This window comes from Pinus tabuliformis, chromosome 4_2 (assembly GCF_031772625.1).
Source record: "Pinus tabuliformis cultivar Carrire ecotype Pingquan chromosome 4_2, CPIR1, whole genome shotgun sequence".
NCBI classification, from domain to species: domain Eukaryota; kingdom Viridiplantae; phylum Streptophyta; class Pinopsida; order Pinales; family Pinaceae; genus Pinus; species Pinus tabuliformis.
This window is the reverse complement of record NC_142304.1, coordinates 458,493,637-458,508,809: the sequence shown is the minus strand read 5'-3', so window position 1 is coordinate 458,508,809 and position 15,173 is coordinate 458,493,637. Positions and strand designations below refer to the sequence as shown.

Below are 15,173 nucleotides of genomic sequence, written 5' to 3'. Positions count from 1 at the left end.
TTCTGTGGGTTACTTTAGTCTGAAGGCCCTGTTATATTTTCTGTCAATAGATAATGGGCTCTATCCCCATGAATATCCTTTGCACTTCTTTTCTTGACAGGAGAAATATCTATATGTTGTAAAGTGTTGTGGATACAATGTTAGGTTGAAACAATTCAAAATTTTTTGCCATGGGTAATTTATGCAGAGAAGCAGGATAAATATTGATACCACCACAACCATCTGGAGACAAAAAATTATCAAAATTAGTATTTTGAAATAACAACTAAAGCCTAATATCGGAATGATAAAATATTGGATGTGATAAACTGTATGTTTTCATTGTTTTGATACAAAAGAAAAAGGATGTAGAAAACTGTTAAATATATGGTTGTGTTGGGGTGGTTATAATATATAGTAATAATGGTCATGCAACAACAGCAAGTTCTGGTCATGAATCATGGCCTTAGCAACCACAATGACAAGTTGATTCTTCTGCTTTGTAACCCCATTCTGTTGTGGGTTGTATGGAATAGTTAGCTCCCTCTTGATTCCTACCACCTTGCACAAACCATTGGACTCCTTGGATCTATACTCAACCCACTTGTGCGAGCTCAAGACTCAATCTTATTCCCTGTCTGGTTGTTAACTAGAGCTTTGAACTCCTGAAACCTGTTAGTGACCTCATCGTTGGTCTTTAGGATGTAGATCCAGGCTTTGCGAGAAAAGTCATCAATGAAAGAAACATAGTACATGCTCCCTGAAATTGATTCTACTGACAACCATCGACAATTACATTTGAATGCATTAGGTCTTGAATCTCCTTAGAACTGTGGTCACTGCTTCAAAATGCAGCGTTGGCATGCTTGCCAACTGTGCACCCTGTCTCTTGGAATAGGCAATGCCCTGTAATGCAGATGCCCTAAGCTTTTTTGCCACAACTTGCAAAAGCTATCACTGTTATGAACTAGCAATAGGTTCACCCTGCAACTTCTAAAGATTACCTTCTTTAACCGCTATTACCTGAATTGTATTTGGGCTAGATTCCTATGACCTAGTGAGAACTTGTTGGTTTTTGAACTCAAATGCATAGCCCTTATCATCAAAAACTAATACTGAAGGCAAGTTCTTCTTGAGAACTATAACAAACAAGATATCATCAAAATCTAAAGGGTTAGTTGACTTGAGCTAGAAGGGAATAGTAATAGCTTGTGCTATTGGGGACTTGGTATCATCACCAAGCTCAACTTGCACTCTTCAGTGCTACTTCATAGGCTAGAAAATAACTGTTGGGATGATGTCATATGATTAGATCCTCCACTGTCCACATACCACACATTATTAAAAACCCTGTTGGTAGAAAGGCAAGATACTATTGAGAAATATTTCTTGAGCTTGGCAGCAAATTCATTCATGTATGTTTCTGTAGATGTTGCTAGTAGCTACCTCCTTCTGCTACTACTTCTCTTTACCTTACTTGTTGTCTGGACACTCAGATGCATATTGACTGTGCACAAATGAAGCACATGGTTTTACTCAAGTTCTCCTTTCTTGGCTATGAGGCTAACTCCTCACTCTTTCCCTTACCCTTGCTGGGTCCTTTATCTATGCCCCTATTTGTCTAACTGAACAGGGCTAGGTTCTTGTCACCACCTTTTTTCTGTCTTTTGACTCCATCTGAGTCTTCTCCTGGATACAATCATTCCACAGTGTTTTAAAGCTAGGATGGTTTTCACGAGCACAAATACCTTGGGTAAATGGTTCCATGAAGTTTGTGAATCCATTCAGTGCCATGCTCACTATCTTTGCATCTGAAATCTTATCTTGAACTGCTACAAATTGATCATGAATCTCCATAGCCTTCATAGGGAAACTGGCGACTAAATCTTATCTGGTCATCTCAATGCATCTGAGTTTGTTTCCATACATTCTTTCTGCTTATGATCTCACTACTTTGGTAAGGATAACCAGGATAGTAAACATTTTCTTTGCTGTTTTATTCTCAAATATATGAGGGATCAAATGATCCTTTATGGCATCCATGAACATTTGCTTTGTCTTCTCTGCCTTATATTTGTGAGTTGCCAACTATTGTGCATCTATAGGCGAAGTCACAACATCCTTAATTTCTCAAAGATGTTTCTTGTCCAAAAAGAGTGCAGCCCTCACTTTCCATGATGTGAAGTTTGAGGCACTGTCCAGTCTATCCTTGATTTTGAGGCTGGTTGAGGCCATCTGTGAGATCTAATGCTCTAACTTTCAGATCTAGAAACTAGTCCTTGAAAGTTATATTGAAACCCTCTAATTGCTGGTCCTTTTTGGCAGTTGATTTGCTGTTTTCAATCCTCTTGAGAATATCAACTGGGAAAATAGTTCTGGTACCATGCATTTTTTTTTAATCTTAGGTGATGGCTATCCTAATGTTCTCTCATTAAATAAAGAAAAAACTGAATTTATATAAGAACAAAAAATTAAATTTTTGAACAATGCATCAATTACACATTAGTTGAAAAATGTACAAACAGAAAAAATAAAACACATACATGGATATTTCTCCTTCAGATCATCTTTTCATACCTTTGATCAAGCTTACAAGTTGATCTCATAGTTTTAAAAATCGGAACTGGGTTTTGAATAGGCCCACCTAGCTAATTGGGTTTCAAACTAGAATTGGATCGAACCAGATTTGAAAGAAGTACATCAAATAAAATATTTATTTTTTAATGAAAGTTAATTATTTTGAAGATTCCAAACCATTTAGAGACAAAATATGCAAAGTTTGCTCATCTATATATCATGTAAGGGTCAATATATCAAAATGGCACTGAGTGCAGTATATATCAACAATAAAATAGATAATCAATGAGGGCTCTAAATAGTCTCTAAAATCCAAAAACAATGCTACAAGCTACTGGGCCACTGGTCTACCACAAATCACTGATCAACATGATCACTCTTCATGACCTTGACCTCTTTATGTTTTGGGAGAAAATAACAATATCCTCAATCTTAGCAATTAATCTCCTCAATCCTAACTGCCACCTATCTCAATATTGAGATTTATGTCTAAGATTAGATCCTAATCTAGGTCACTCATGTTCTAGGACTTTTAGAAGAGTTCATTTAGATCCCTATGTCTAGTTGACTTTGAAACATTAGGATTTCACTTTTGTTTCATATTTAAAGTGAAATTACAGTATAGAATAATTTCCCACTTTTCATAACTAGTCACTAAAGAAATGTCTTGAATGAGTTCCTGCACATTCACAATGAACCTGTGCAAAAGCTCCTGCTTGAGCTACATTTCTCAACAGATGAAAGTGTCCATGCCCTGTTGGAGAACAGAGCATACCTTTCTATAGAATATTCAGAAAGTTTATTTGAATTCTAGAAGATGACATTCTGCTATTGTGAAGTGTAATGCTGATGATTTTCTAAATACAAAATTAGAATATGCTACTGATGAATTAATACAATAGTGGCATTGATCGAGCTAAATGGGATAGCCGCTAACAGTTGTAATGATGTTTTAGTTTTCTTTTGCATGTATGTGCTTGTATTTTCTGTCATATAGTTTTTTATGGTTGTAGTTATTTCATCATTTACAGATGTTTTAAGATATATAACCTTCTACAAAGTGATATCATGTTTTTGGAGTCAAAATCACAATGTCTAACTTCGATTGGAATTCTAATTGATGTTTTAATTTTGATTTCTATTATTGTAGAATTGAAAATGAACACCCATTGAAGAATATATCTTCTTTCTTAGAAAGAAAAATGTTACTGGAAGGTTTTATAATTTATTCTGTATTAATAAGCTGCAACCTTTGTTTGGTTGTAGGAAACTGCTGATCATCTTCTCTATCCAAATCCTGCATCAGGCACAATACATCCTGAACATCTCCAATATTTTGAGTTCCTTGGAAAAATTCTTGGAAAGGTGTTGTTCATTCCAGCTCTCATGATTTCTTTTGTACTTTACTTTTGTTTCTATTTTTAAATGCATATTCTACTTTCTGTTTCCTGCGCAAGTTTCATAGATTTACTGCCTGTTAAATTCATAGCTTATGGATCATTTGCAAGCATGGCATTTGAAACGGATATTTTGAAAACACTGTGCACATTACCTCTGGAGCCAATGATTGCGTTATGCCATAAACATTATGATAGGATTTTTTTGTGTTGGGATATTTGCCGAGTTCCTTGGAAATTTCAAATATCCTGCATTTCTCTGTTTTTTCTTGTTAATTTTAGAGATATTGTAGTGTTTGTTGTTTCTTCTTTTGAAGTCAGTTTCTGATATCCACCTATATTGACAGGAAATTTTAACCTTAATCAAACTCCAAAAATAGAAGAATGAAAATAAAAATTGAAATTAAGGTAAAATGGAAAGAGAATTTTTGCAGGGTGGTATTTCAACTGGGAGATTGCCTCCGCCATATGCTTCCAAGTGCCCACACAACTTGCAATATAAATTTCAAATATCAAATCTCTCCTTGGGTTATCTATATTCCCACATAGGGTCCGAACATCTCGGCTTTTTTAGTCTCCAATGTAATGATTAAACCTAGGGAACAAAAAATATTTAAAAAAAATTAAAATCAAACATTTTGGAATAAAAAGCCAAAAACATTGGATAAAAGGATATAAATATAAATGATACTTAAACAGTAGATCTCCTGCAACCCTATACGAATTCAAGAGAGGGAAAAACTGATAGACAGGCAAAACCTTTCAAAATTATTTAAAAGTACGAAAAGGGAGTTGGACATACTTCCAAATACACTGCTGGTTGTGGGAATCCCTCCCTATTCCACAATAAATTGATTATGGAAAACAAAATACACTCTCTCCCTATCAAGATGAGGGAAATGTAATGGGTAATGGAAGCCCTAAAAAAAATCTAGAAAACACACCAAAAAATACAATGGAAATTAGTTGCCATACATGCAAATTCACCCATGGATGAGGGAAATCAATCACCACTCCAAAAAAGCACAGTGATGGCAAAGGAGAATCGTGTTCTCATTCTCAACATGAGCAAAGTCAGTCTCCTCCTTCTTTCTTCCAAACCCTTCCTTCGTTTACAAATTGAGTAAAAAAATGTAATAGCTCAGCCAACCCCTTGCCTGGAATAGATTGAGTTTTCTGACTGGCTTGCTTCCTTGGGTTTGATATTTGGTTTCGTTTTTGAGGTTTTCTTGTATTTTATATGGTATGCAGGCAAAATTGTAATCTTTACTACAGCAAAGCACTTTCAAGGAAACATATATTGCACAGCCACAAAACTTTTATTCAAGAATTGAATTGCATATACATGCCTGATACATTCCACAATTTGTTGAAGGCTGTAATATGAACCTGCCACTCTGATCTGGACTCTAGACAATATCTCAGTTAGTTCTCTGTTGTGTGGACGTAATAAGATCCCCAACAGCGGCATAGTATGGACATTTTTCTAATGTTTCCTAGCCAACACACTCATCTGCAAGAGTGGCTGATCCTGTCTGCGCATTAGCGGCCACCGAGCACTGTAAAGTTTAAGTTTTTTTTGTGGCTGGAGATGGCTTGGTCCAGCTGCTACGTCACCTTTCCCTACAACCTGTCCCTGTGATGTTCTTCCCCATGCAGAAGATAGGCCTCGTATGCTTGTCACGGCTCCTGCCTGACCCAAATGGCTCCCGATCATCTGAAGTGATGGCTGTACTTTGAATGGGAGAGTTCTAATCTCACGCTGTGGTTGTATCCACTGGCTCGAGCCAGATTTTTCCTTAACCAACACAGTCTCCTTGTCTGAGTAGTTACAGCCTGCCTGTCGATGTCATGTAACCAGGATCTGCCTGAAATGTCATATGTGGGCTCACGTAGGTTCTTCCCAGCTCAGCATATACCTGTATTCCAATGGTTCAGGGTCCGATCTTCCTCCGTTAGCCCACTGTTACTCTTTTTAACTGATGCAGTTGGCCTGGCTCCTGCAATTGCTACGGATCTACCCACAATAGCCCTGATCTGCCTCTTGTGGCTCGCTATGCCCCTTCTCAACTGATACAACCTGTCTGGCCGCTACAACTGTTGATTTCCTAAGTGCAATATAGATGAGCACAATTTCCTGAAACTGATAATTTCTTCCAATGATATTGATGTTACTGTAGCACATTCAGATTATCATTAAGCAATTATACTCAAGAGAAATTCAACTATAAATGTGGTAGGGCAGTAGAGATCACAGTAGAACAATAATGCACAGAGACACAAGAAATTTTACCCTGGGAAGACCTTAACTAGGGAAAAGCCCAGCAACCCTTTCTTAGGAGAAATTGCCAATTCAACAAGTGATACAATCTGATTTGCCAGTCAACCTAGGTCAAACTGACCACAGAAACTACTCAGCCCAAACCTGGTCAAACAAACCCAGAACTCGGTGAAACTGTGCTCAGAAAACTTGCCCAGAAATTCCGTCATAAGGCTGCCCATAAGCTTTCGGTCAACCTGTGGTCAGAGGTCCAAATTCTGTCTAGATCAACTTGGTCAAACCTCTGTCAATAGTCAAGCTCTGCGGCCCACATGTGTAGAGTCAACCTGCCCATAAACACTAGTCAAACTGCCCAGAAAACTTCGGTGAGACAGTCTGCTACTGCGGCCCACACGTGCAATGGAAAACTGCTGCTCAAAATCAAATTACATGACAGAAAAGAAGCTTGGTCAAGTCACATGTGTGAGGTCAGACAGATCAGAAACATCTCCAGAAAAATTTGGCTCCTTCATCAGACTTGTTCCCCACATGTGAGCTAGGAAGAGAGAGATGATGTGTAGATTGAATTGAAATCGAGTGCCTTTTTATAGAGGATTTAAGGTGCCCTTATGCTGGGCCGACATGATCCTTTTAGAGGCAACTTGAATTTAAATTTAAAATTTAATTTCCCTCCTTTGAGCGACCTTAAGATTTTGGAGGCAAATTCAAAATTTGAATTTCTTCTTTTAATTTTCTTTGAGAGCTGACTTGGATACAAAATTGTATGTCCATTCTCTTTTAATTTTATGTGCTAAAGCAATTGGAGAATACCAACCACAGCTACTAAAATTCAACAACAACCACATATTCTACCCCAGGTAGCCCGATCCGTACCCCATCTTTTTTCTCAATTGCTGCGGCCTGCCTGGCCACGACAAGAGCCACGCAATAACGCTCAACTTCTTCTCTGTACACAGGTAAACGTCTAGCTCGTTTGGTCATCCTCCCTACACATACAAGTGGCCACAATACTAGTCGATTCTACAAACTCAGTGCACTTCCTCTCACTGGCTCTCACAATAGCGTACCACTTAGGTGTGAAAATTTCTAAATCTACACATCAGAAATCCTACTGCAATGACTGGTTTATAATCTCCTACTTGTTTTTACATTCAACAAGTTATTTAATTATTTAAACAGCAATGAAGATACTATTGTAGGCTACACATACAGACAGATCATGCACTGAAAATAGAACGAGACAAATACACAAGGGACACCGTTATTTTTGGACAAATGTCCCCCGAAAAAACCAGTGCAACATATAGAGGGTTTGTATTATTAAGCAAGCAGAATCTGAGTACAACTGGTTGCCTCTCACACTGGCTAACCTTTCAGAGAAATCCTGGTAGCAAGATATACATACGAGGGTTTACCTCATTCTCCAAGTCACAACTGATCCATTGAATGGCTGACTCTGGCAAGCACTGCAAAAATCCCATCACAATCTGCTTTGTGTGGGCCAACTTCTTGCCTTTGGGAGACTGCGTCACTTCTCTGTTGGATCGATTTGCTGACAGGAGCTTCGACTTTAGCCCTCCCGACTCAGAACATTGAACGCACAAAAAAATCTCGAACTCTTGACAATTATCTCGCATTGCCATTGCAAGAACCCTCTTGGCCTGCGTCAGCTCTGCGTGAGCTCCTTCTTGGGCTGCGTAGGCCTCTTCGCTGCCTCTCTGATTGGTACTCGTTGGTTCAAAACTCTTTTTCGATCCAACTCTTTGCTATTGTCCCTCTCACTGCAATAGATCACTTGTTCGATTTTCTCAGCAAACCTCACCCCAAAAAAATCGAATTGACTGATTTCTCAAGTGTATCTCCAACTAACCCTCAAGCCTCCTCTTATACTTTTACTGTTGATGAATCAACGGCCGAGATTAAGTCCCTAATCAATGAGTAAGATTAAACAGACTTGATCCTCGTCACTTAGAAGTTTCTCACCCATATTCTTATTAATACCCATGAATATTTTTATTTTCCTAAATTTAGACTTAGGAACCCATTAAAAATAATAATTATTTTAGTAACTCCTCATCTGGGTGGAATTTCTCCAAATGATTTATGGGATTTGGAGATCTCATGTGTTCTAGCCCCTCCACAAAATTTCGGAGCTAGAGCACATCCGATGCTACCCAGAATCAACATTAGGATCCTTATTGTGTAAGGTAAATCGAACAACAAATGGACCATTTTGTGGGACTTAATCATTGAAGATTCAACCCCACAACTTGGGAGATACTCCCCTACTCAAAATGATTGATTAGAACTGTGATTTTCTCTAGCAAGCGAAGAGAATCTTGCATGTTGAATTCCAATGAAAGATTTGAGTGATCTTTCTTCTGACTAGCTAGGGTGGATGATTGTCCACCGAAACTGGTTTTTCCTTCCAAGAGTTTTCGTCTGAGGAAGAGATGAGATGCCACACTCTCCAATCCAATCACCAAAAAGAAAAATGCATAATGATGAGAGGGAAATCAATTTCCTCTCTTTTAATTTCCTTTTTTCCCAATTTCCCTCATTTTCTCCAATTTGAATTTTTCCCCTCTTGTTAATTTTTATTTTATTTTTATATTGTTTCTCCCATCACTTTTGTTATTATCACTTTATAACGTCACTTTACAAAGTTGACGTTTTTTTATTAAGCGACCCCCTTTTACTAATTCCCCCAGTGTGACTCTAGCCCACGGGAGTCGAAATTGAGCTAGCGAGTCGTCCCTTTGTCAATCATTCGAGAGGGGACATTACAGTCCTCCCTTCCCAAAGATTGCTTGTCCTCAAGTAATGCCATCACAACTTGGTACTCCATTAACTAGTCCCAACCGAAAATGAAAATTATACCAGGGTCCCAAACCATCATGCAAGATGTGAAGCATCTTCCGCTCAACTCACTGTTTTGCAAAGTATTGACACAAGAGCCCTCATGAATAGAATTGATGAGTAGAGCAACACAATACTGCAATATCTTGATCAATCCCTCAAAAACATTCTCAACTAGGGAACCAGTCCCATGCACCCAATGAGTAAACCCCTAAAATTAACAATTCGATCTTCTCAGAAAAATATCTCGGCCTCCATGACATCCCCAAGTTGCTGAAATTCTATAGTATGTGCAGTGAATACAATTTTTTGATCTGATATTTACTTCCTATTGAATTTTCAAACAATATTTTTTATGCCACCGTTGTCATTGAATAATTACACCTAGATAAACTCAACTATAAATGCAGTGGAAACAATAATGATCATAGAAAGATAGCCATGCACATTAGACACTGTTTTTACCATGGGAAACAAAACCTGAGAGAAAACCCATCAATCTTTTCTTAAGGAAAAATGATCTTTTTAGCAAGGTTTACAAATCACAATTTGTCTAGAAATTTGTGCCAATATTACAAGTCAAATCACTAGTCAAACTTAGTCAACCTTGGTAAAGAGTAAATTGTGGTCAATGTGGTATGCGGTCAAGGTACAACCTACGATCAACCATCATACGTGCAACCTGTGATCAAGGTATGGTCTGCGGTCAACCCTCGCACATGCGACCGCGGTCAAACTTTCGCATGTGTGGCCTATAGTCAAACTTTCACACGTGCAGCCTACGGTGTAGAAAACTAGGGTAATTTCCAACCTAGGGTTTCTTAAGTGACTAGGGTTCTCAACAAAATCTTGTTTTCCTTGTTCAAAGCACGCCACAAAGATTTATCCTGCACAATAATATCATCTTCTTAAGCCACACTATTTTCTCAACAACATAATAGAACCTATGTTGCATGAAATGTTGGTCCCAAGGGCGTTTCTGCGCTGAAATGAAACTGAAACACGGAAACACGTTTGGTACGGCCTGGAAACGCGTTTCAGGTCATATTGGCTCGTTTCACGGGGGGGGAAACGTGGCCCAGTACGGCTTGAAACGTGTTTCCAAGTCGTACGGTCGCGTTTCCGCCTTTAAGTTGTGACTTTTCTGTTTTTTTGTTTTGTTTTTATTATATTATTGGGCAAATAAAATATCTTTTGGATGCTTCTAGATGGCTCTCGCAAATTATAAAAAGACTCTCGTCTCATTCCCTCATCACACGAATTGAACAAGTCGTTTCACTTGGAGATGGACGATTTTAGCAAGGAGAAAAGAGGAAGAGAGCAGTGGTTTCAACTAGGGTGTTTTCAACAGTGAGCAAAGGAGATTTCAGCAGCAAGAGAAAGAGATTTCACAAGCAGATTTGGAGTGCAGAGTTTCCGACTACGACATTCTTGGTTTTTGGGTAAACTACAACCATATTTCTCTTGTCTTTTTTGGCATTTCAAGGTAGCTTCAACTACAAAAAATTAATTTGGGTAAGAAGCATTCATTTTCTTAGTTTTTTCCCACTATTTCTTCTATTTTTCGAGGGTTTATGCTTCCAAATATATGAAAAACGTTTTTTCTTTACATATTTGTTTTTTAAATTTTTTTTGCAACAATGGCTTCCAACCAAGGTGCAAATTCAAGCCCCAAGTCCAACCCAAGGGCTGAATATTATCCTCTTTGGAGGCATGTTCAGAAGTTTAAAAAATGTGGAGGTGGTGGCTCATGGGAATGGCGATATAATCTTTGTAGTAATTCGTACAAGGGCTCCTACCCATGAGTGAAGGCACATCTTTTGCATGGAGGAGGAAAGGTGATTGCAGGTTGCACAAAAACAACAGACCCATTGACAAGGAGGGCATATCAAAGAGTGCAAGATGAGGTGGATGGAATTAAAAGAAGGCATGAAGAGCTTATCCAAGCTACTCCTCAAGCTCCACCAAACATTGAGCCAAGGATTGTAGTTGAAGCAAGGAAGAGGAGAGCCAATCAACAACATGAACAACCACTATCCAAAAATACCAGAGGGGCATCCGCTTCAGTTCAAGATAACATAATTGCTAAATTGGTGAATGTGCAAGCGAGAGAAGAAACTAATTCCAGAGTGGTTAGGTGCATCTATGCATGTGGTATCCTATTCAATGTTGTTCGCTCTCCTCACTGGCAAGATATGATAAGGGAAATTAAAAAAGCAACTCAAGGGTACAAGGGGCTCAACTATGAGAAAGTCAGAACTCAACTTCTCAAAAACGAGAAGGAACTTGTGGAGGATATCTTATCACCAATTCATTCTTATTGGAGTAGCTCTGGGGTTACCATAGTCTTAGATGGATGGATAGATACAAGGCACATACCATTGATAAATATCATTGCCACTTCACCCAAAGAAGCAATGTTTTTAAAGGCGAAAGACTACATAGGAGAGGTAAAATATGCACAGTTCATTGCTAATGTTATTATAAAATCTATTGAACAAAGAGGACCTAACAAGTTGGTGCAAGTTGTCATCGATAGTGCAACAATTTGCAAAGCTGCAAGCTTAATTATTGAGGGGAGGTATGACCACATCTTTTGGACACCCTGCATTGTCCATAATCTGAATCTAATATTAGAGGAGATCGACAATAAAATTCCATGGATAAAGGAAATCATAGAGGGAAGCAAGGGAGTTTGTTAAATTCATCACCAACCACCACCAATCTCAAGCAATATTTCGAGAGTACTCCAAATTGGTGTTGTTAAAAGTTGCTGAGACAAGATATGCCTCAAACTTCCTAATGTTGCGCCACCTTGTTGAGGTTAAGCAAGCATTAGTTTCTATGGCGGTGAGTCAACTTTGGGTTGAGTTGAGACAAACAAATTCAGAGCGGGGATATATGGTGTGTAGATTATGCCTTGATGAGCATTGGTGGAGCAAGATAGATTTCTTGCTAAAGTTCACAACCCCTGCATTTGAGCTTCTTCGAAATGCTAACACTGACCAACCTTTCTTAGGAGAGGTATATGATGGCATGGATTCCATGGTTGAGAAAACTATGGAAATCATTTCACAAGAGTCTCCACAACTTTTGTTTGTTGATGATCATTTTGTTGATTTAGTCAAGAAAATCATTATTGATAGGTGGAACAATTTCAACACTCCATTATACACTTTAGCACATGTCTTGAACCTCAAATTTTATGACGAGGAGCTAATTGTTCAAAGCAATGGGAAGGGGAAGGCACCCCACAAGGATAGAGAGGTGGCTAATGGGGTGAAAAACCCCTTATGAGAATATTTCCAGCTCATCTACACATGGAGGTGAAGGAATAATTTCCCAGTTTCGCTGCAGGATTAGATGATTATTGAGATATATTAGCTTTGGAGGAGAGTAGCACCATGAATCTAGTTAGGTGGTGGATTTGTCATGGAGCAAATGGTGTTCATTTGCAAAACCATGCCATTCGTGTTCTTTCACAAGTGGCAAGCTCTTCATCAACAGAAAGGAATTGGAGCACCTACGGTTTTATTCATTCTGTGAAGCACAACAGGTTGGGCTCATAGAAGGCAGAGGATCTTGTTTATGTGCACTCCAACCTTTGCCTTGCATCTCATAGGAATGGTCCTTCTAAAGAATGGGATGTGGATCCATAAAGTCCTGATTTGGAGTTCTCTTGCTGCCCTAAATATTGAGGACTAGGAGCCTAAAAGTGGAATTGGCCAATTATCTTCTTCAACACCACCATCCACTATTGAGCATTCTTCTGCTTCTATTTTTGATGAGGATTAGTCTTTTGTCTTTATAGTACTTGCAACCTCATAGTCTTTATTGCACTTGGAGCCTCATATATATAAGAAAGACTGATTTTGAGATTTGGATATATAATAAAGGTTGATTTTGGATATTCCGATATTGATATTTTCATTATGTGATCATTCATGAGTAAATGTGATGGAAATTTAATCATTTAGTTTGAACTTTAAATGTAATAAATTAGAATGTATCATGTATTCTTTATGATTTCACATAACATTTCTTAAATGTCCTAACAGATATATATATATATATATATATATATATTGCATTTCCTCGTTTCCAAAATTGGTGGGGGGGGGTGATGTTTTGTACTTGTGCCCATTTCGGAAACTCGTACCTGTTTCCTCGTATCATGCAAATTAGAATAGAACATTCAGTATAATACCAAATTAACAATGCTAGTGTAATCCAAATTCATTGTCTAGTATAATTTTACACAGTTCTGAATCCAATAGTACTTGAAACATTAACAACAATGCCCTAATCAACAATCCGAGTTATCCTAGAACTCCTTCACAGACTTGAAAAACCTTATCGAAATCTGTGCCAAGAGAATGCTTCTGCCTGCGATTTAATTCAAATTCTCATCCTCAATCTTGGTCAATCCTAATCCAATCATTCACACTACTTCGGATGATCCCTCCGAGTTTTATTACAGGAGCACAGGCTGTTCTCACGAATTGCGAGTTTTGCAGGGTAGAAGTGGCCTCAAGAACCCTTCCGCACTTACCTTAGCGTGTACTGGACGACTATGGGTCTACTACAGGTCATTGCCAGCCTTAGGATAAACTAGGAAGCGACGTACAATGTCAAAGATACCCCGACCTACAACGGTGTAGGCTCAAAAATGGCGTGCAAGTTGCTTCAGGGAGGTAGAGAGGTGTCTGAGGGATGATTGAAACTCTGATCGACACTTAAATTTCCTCAGACTTCCTCCAACATTTGTCTCAAGGGTTTTATGTAAGTGGTTCAAGAACTACGAGCATGCTCTAAACCTCTGTCTAACGTTATGAGGGCTCGGGCTTGAAAGGCCTCTGTTCAGACTTACACAATTTCAGATGATCACAAGACTGTTAACCTTAAATCTGTTCTTAGATTTCGACATCAAAAATATGATGTTCAACTCCAGGAGAGTATCATCCTGCTTCAGAGGGTGTTTTCCTTCTGCCACAGAGTGAAATCATAATGATTAAGCCTAAGAAAACTTCGGTTTGCCCAGGAATTGTCCTTAGAGAAACTCGTCTAGCTTCAAGGTGACTAGATATTGCCTTGCCACAAATCTTTCCCAAAATACTTTGTTGCTCCTTCAGATAGTTAAATCTTGTTGCTAGAATAAAATAAAAGTGACTAGGTAGGATGGGATTATCTCCACCAAAACTAGTCGAAGGAGTAATGGGGTCTTAAAACCCTCAAAGCCTCAGGCTTAAAGGAAAACAAAGACAGCTAAACCAATCCAATGATGCGTCAAATGAATCTAACCCTCTTGTATTTCTAGATTTCCTTGAGGGTATTTTTCTCCTTAATTAATTGAGTGAGTATTTTGTCTTTGAGGTTTCTGCGAACTTCATAATTGTGTAGATCATCTTTCAGATTCATCGCATTAGGTTTCTTGTTCAACAATGTCGATCAACAAGAAACCTAATGTGATGAATCCGGAAGATGATCTACATAATTGAGTGAAGTTCACAACAAACCATAACTTCGGCCTTTTTTGTCCCTACTACTCCAAAACTTGCCCTCCGCTGCCCAAACATTGGGTATTTTGGGGGTTTCCCCCTTTATCAAGGACTATAGCCTATGGTGATTGATAGGCTACTTCATCCCTTGGGTCAATTAATCCTATGGGGACATTACATGCAGTCGACCTTTAACACGTACAAATTAGGCAACTTGTGCAACGTTGGTCAAACTAGTCAAAACTCAACTTGGATTCACATGTGCATCCTCTAAGAGCAGAGATAGAGTGATGAGGAAAAGATTAAAGATGAATCTCAAAAACAAGTTTCTCCTTAGCTGAAATTTTTCTTCCACTAGAAAAGATAATAATGAGCTTGCCATGTTGATGAGTGTCTCCTCATATGCACATCTATTTATGCAGAGTTGTAATGTTGAGTAGACCCACAAGAAGTCGATTCACTTATTGAGCCAACATTACAACTCAACATTAAACTAGAATTGTTTATTCCACTAGTGAGTGAAAACCCCATTAAATAAACAAACCAACCTTGCTTTATAAAAAGTAGACAACTCCATCGTGG

At 38.4% G+C, this 15,173-nt stretch overlaps 1 protein-coding gene across 3 annotated transcripts in view; it reads left to right on the top strand.

The window, feature by feature from the left end:
* UPL6 (ubiquitin protein ligase 6) overlaps positions 1-15,173 on the top strand; it is a 395,397-nt gene that overhangs the window by 161,018 nt on the left and 219,206 nt on the right. For all 3 annotated transcript variants that reach the window (XM_089428856.1, XM_089428854.1, XM_089428855.1), the window contains exon 17: positions 3,823-3,921. In XM_089428856.1, the coding sequence (XP_089284982.1) occupies positions 3,823-3,921 (99 nt within the window). The remainder of the gene's footprint in view (positions 1-3,822; positions 3,922-15,173) is intronic.